The sequence below is a fragment of the Naegleria gruberi genome (genome assembly GCF_000004985.1).
Source record: "Naegleria gruberi genomic scaffold NAEGRscaffold_290, whole genome shotgun sequence".
In the NCBI taxonomy this organism is placed as follows: Eukaryota; Heterolobosea; class Eutetramitea; order Acrasida; family Naegleriidae; genus Naegleria; species Naegleria gruberi.
The window spans coordinates 3783-8148 of NW_003163080.1; the positions used below are offsets into that span (position 1 = coordinate 3783).

Below are 4366 nucleotides of genomic sequence, written 5' to 3' on the forward strand. Positions count from 1 at the left end.
TAAAGGTGATTCATTATGCATAATTACTTATCCTATAATCTAGATAATCCGAGTGTCCTATTTCATTAATTATTCCTTCTATTTCTTCTGAAATAAATTTGACAATTCCGTTGTTCAATGTTTAGATGAACTTTAACCGCCAACAATTTAACAATATTTTAACTTAAAAAAAGTCATTGTTTCATGTTCGATCCAGCTGAAGAGCTATGAAAAATCATCGACTGAACCAAAGGCTAAAAAAAGGAAACTCCATGATGTAATTAATAACCATGAATTTTTAGAACAAATGAAAGAATAATTGGGATGCACTATTGATGAGATAATCAACTATTCCAAAAATATTAATTCTACAAGGGAAATAATTTAATGACCTTTTAATAGAACTTATTTTGCATATGAAAAACCCGTCGATTAAGACTAGATGGTCAGTCGAAGAATGTATTACACGCTTAAAATCCCAATACAAAACAGAGCTAAAGACAAGTGTTGATCAAAAGGAAAAGTACAGGGATATGGTGGATAAATTTAAAAAAACAAAAATCTGTTGAAAAATTGTGGAAATTTATGAAACCGTTGAACCAATTGACCCAAATACGAAATTGGTTGTACAGACAATAGTTTCAGTTAATTTTATTCAATTGAAATTTCTTTAACTCTTTCTTTAATTTCTGGTTCATCAATTCTTGGAATTTTCACACTCAAAGTTCCTTCATCTGAAAGAGTTGCTTTAACTTTATCCAAATCAAGCGAACCCTTTGGAAATCTGAAAGATTTAGAGAATTGGAAATGACCATTTTCAGTTTTCTTTTCAGCACTAATTGTAATCAAATCACCAAGTGAATTTTCCTTAATCTTTACCTCAATATCTTTCTTTTCAAACACATCTCTTGGAATATTATTAATATCTAGTGAGAGCTCATTCTTTCCATCTTGATTAATTGTTCTAATCACAGATGAAATTGGACCTCTACGTCTCAATGGCTTATCAGTAGATGTTTCACTCATTGAAGAACTTTCACTTGATGATGAAGATGAAGAGCTAATACTCTTTTGAGCATTATTATTCATAGAATTGAAAGAATTGGTATAATCTTCCCACCATTGATGATCATCAAAGAGGGAAGGCAACATGTTTGATCTTCTCATCATGTTATTCATTCTTCTTCTCATGGAATTGAAAGATTCATCAAAGTTAGAAAAAGGTGATGATTGAAACCATTGATTATCAAACCAATCATTCTGATATCCTTGGTTCAATCCTTTCATCAACTTTTTCCAAATATTCTTCTTTGATTTCTTCCTTGATAACTTTTTAGATTTTTCTGTTTTAATATTTAATTGAGGATTTGATGAGGAAGAGTATTTACCAGATTGATCATGATCTGGTAATGGTGTTGTTGATTGTCCCTCCTTCTCAACACGTACCTCTTCCTCTGCTGTTATAAGGGAAATATCTAAACAATAAACAATGAAGAGTACTGCAAGTAGACTTGAAATGATTACTGTTGTTTTGAATTGTTGTTGATTTATCTTCATCATTATGATTTTCTTTTTGAGAATTGATGTTCTATGAAGCAGTTGATGATCAATTTATTGTACTTCGGAATAAAACACGTATTATTGTTGTCTATTTTTAATACTTAACATTATGATGTTTTCTTATTCCGAAGTGAACAAAATTGGTCAATTAACAATTAAGGAATTAATAAAGTTCCGTAAGTTTTTAAATTAATTGAATTAATAACATACCAATTGTAATTAATTCATTATTTATTTTGGTTCCCCAATTACCTCGTACAGAAGTATTATGATTGTGATAGATCTATTGGAGTGTAGATAAATAAGGACTGTGAAACCCATAAGAGTGTATTAACACTAACATTTTTTTGTCAAATACACAAATTGTAGAGATTAATATAGCATGATAAGAACCCCTCGAGTTGATGCCTGCCTTTGGCAAATGGGAGGTAATTACTCAGGAAATTGCAACACAAGCTACAGAGAATTTCAAGGATGATCCTGACGTTCTTCTTAATGTCATTCGAACCGATATTGCTCAACAAGTTGTCTCAAGAAATGGTCTTTTATTGCAATATTTCTCACCACAAATCAGAGCAAACGATGTTGTGAAAATGGCCATTCAACAGAATCCGTCCTCTCTTCAAAAAAGAGTTTAGTCCAGAACGAGGAAATAGTAACAAAAGCAATTCAATATGATGGATCAGTGCTACAATTCGCACAAACACAATTTAAATCAAGACAATTAGTATTGGAAGCTTGAGTAATGATGTTAGAGCATACAGATTAATAGATTCTTCGTTGAGAAGCGATGAAGATATTCTAAAGGTTTACTCCAACTCTACCAGTTGTTGGACTATTACATTCGATGAAAAGTAAACACGTTGATTATTCAAAGAATAGTTTCTTGACCACATACCATGCATTTTAGGAGACAAATTGATTGTTTTTTTTGAAAATATTAATCATAACTTGGTTCTGGCATGTTTTCATGACATAGGTCTCTATATCTTTCCACATCCCTTTCCCACTGATAAATATTTTCATGATCTTTTGATGACATGCATAACATCCTTGATACATTATACATTTGACCGTAGTATTCTGCTGCGTCATCAAGCCACTCATATTTATCAAACTTTTCCTTAATTGCTGATTGATATTGATGAACTAACTCTATCCACACATTATTATCTTTCAAGAGTTGTGGAATAATGTCCAAAGATGATAAAACAAGCAAAACACCTTGACTGTCAATATTTTCAAGATAAGGGCGTAAATTTTGAAGCATAATATTACCAATTAAATGCTTTTGGGTATCTTCAAGCTCAAATGAGGAGAGAAGAGCAAACGTAATCCTAAATCTCCATTCATTATCCAGTGGTTCGAATTTGAGAATTAAAGTTCCAATTTCCTCAACACTTATGAATTCTGCTTCCAAACCAACCACAATTCTCATAATCTCATTTCTATTGTCTGTTTGCGTAATTACGATTAATTCTGATTCTGATTCTACAATTTTTTTAATGGTAATATTAAAGCCACCTACAACTAATCTCCATTTGCATAACAGTTCAAATGATTTGGAGGTACTATTTGGGAGTAAATGAAGAATCTGCTTATCCAGCTCATCAATCAAATTGCTTCTATAAACTGGTGTTGAGATTGAATAAACCATCCGCTCCATAATTCCCAAATATTCTGTAAAATTAGGGTATCTCAAGTAATAACCCAATACTTGTACTATCATTTTATCTAGAACATATTGTTGGGAAATATCAAAGAATGTGGAAGAGATAAGGTAGTTTAAACCCTTTTCAGCGTAAGAACTCGTAATGCTACTCAATCCGCTTCTATGGAATAGGTTGAAAAATAGCAAAAGATAAACGCCACCAATATTTGTCAACTTGGTACAATCATCCTTGACGGTATAAAAAGAATCAACAATAGACTGTAAGTGCTTATGAGTTGGATTGTTTTCAAAATAACCAACCATTTCAAAGCATGCTTTCAAAAATAACAATTCCTCTTTGTATTTGCTTGTCTTGATATATTTCTCAAACTCTGTTTTAGCTTTGCCCAACCACTTCTCTTCTGGGTTTCTGTTGTGGTACACGCAAACAAGCAAATAGGCAATAATGTAGCCAATAGAACCATCAGAAAATTGTTGTGTGGAGAGATGATCGATGTTGTTCAACACTGTTGGGATCAATTGGTTGGTGAGTGGTTTTTCTGCAGCCGTTTTTATGTTTTGCATAACTTGGTGCATTTGTGAGGGTTGGATACTAAACATTTTTTTGAGGCAAGGTAAATTTTTATTTATTTTCTAGGGTTAATTTTCCCAAAATGTTTACTTTTTATTCAAAACCTTATTGAAAATGAATTATTATTGAAAGTAAGCGATACCAACAACCACCCATTGTTAGAACCTAGTATTAAATTAATATGCTCTGAGTCTTTTCAACTGCGCCAAAACCCCAACACATTATCCACCTTAATTCTCAATGCTTAACTCAATAATCGCCTATCCAAAAAAAAACATAAATAACAGTTGTTTGAAGCAAATCTTATTCTAAACCAAACTAATCCTTTATTAATACCACTAACAATCATTACAATTCGCCAACCAGCAAAACCAAAAAGGACCTTTAAATCTATCGAAAAGTGGGTCCTGAAATTTGGACCCGACTTATTTACTATTAAAAATTGAGTGTAATTTGGCTTGAACGCTAGGATTACAAAAAGGTTTTCAAGCTTGGAGAATTATTTGTTCGCTTGCAACTCCCATCAAGAAAATTTTAATAATCGTGAAAAAACTGGAAGTTTGGATTTTGGAACGTTAAAAAAA

General features: G+C 31.9%; 2 protein-coding genes across 2 annotated transcripts; both read right to left on the bottom strand.

Annotated features, from left to right (window-relative positions):
- Positions 1–630: 630 nt before the first annotated feature.
- NAEGRDRAFT_76695 (uncharacterized protein) lies at positions 631–1539 on the bottom strand (the record flags this gene model as incomplete). The annotated part of the gene is made up of 1 exon (XM_002668345.1): positions 631–1539. One exon carries the CDS (start codon positions 1537–1539, stop codon positions 631–633), a length of 909 nt encoding a protein of 302 aa, XP_002668391.1.
- A 940-nt stretch (positions 1540–2479) lies between these two features.
- Positions 2480–3811, bottom strand: NAEGRDRAFT_76696 (uncharacterized protein; the record flags this gene model as incomplete). The annotated part of the gene is made up of 1 exon (XM_002668346.1): positions 2480–3811. The coding sequence occupies one exon, from the start codon at positions 3809–3811 to the stop codon at positions 2480–2482; it is 1332 nt and encodes a 443-aa protein (XP_002668392.1).
- Positions 3812–4366: the final 555 nt, after the last annotated feature.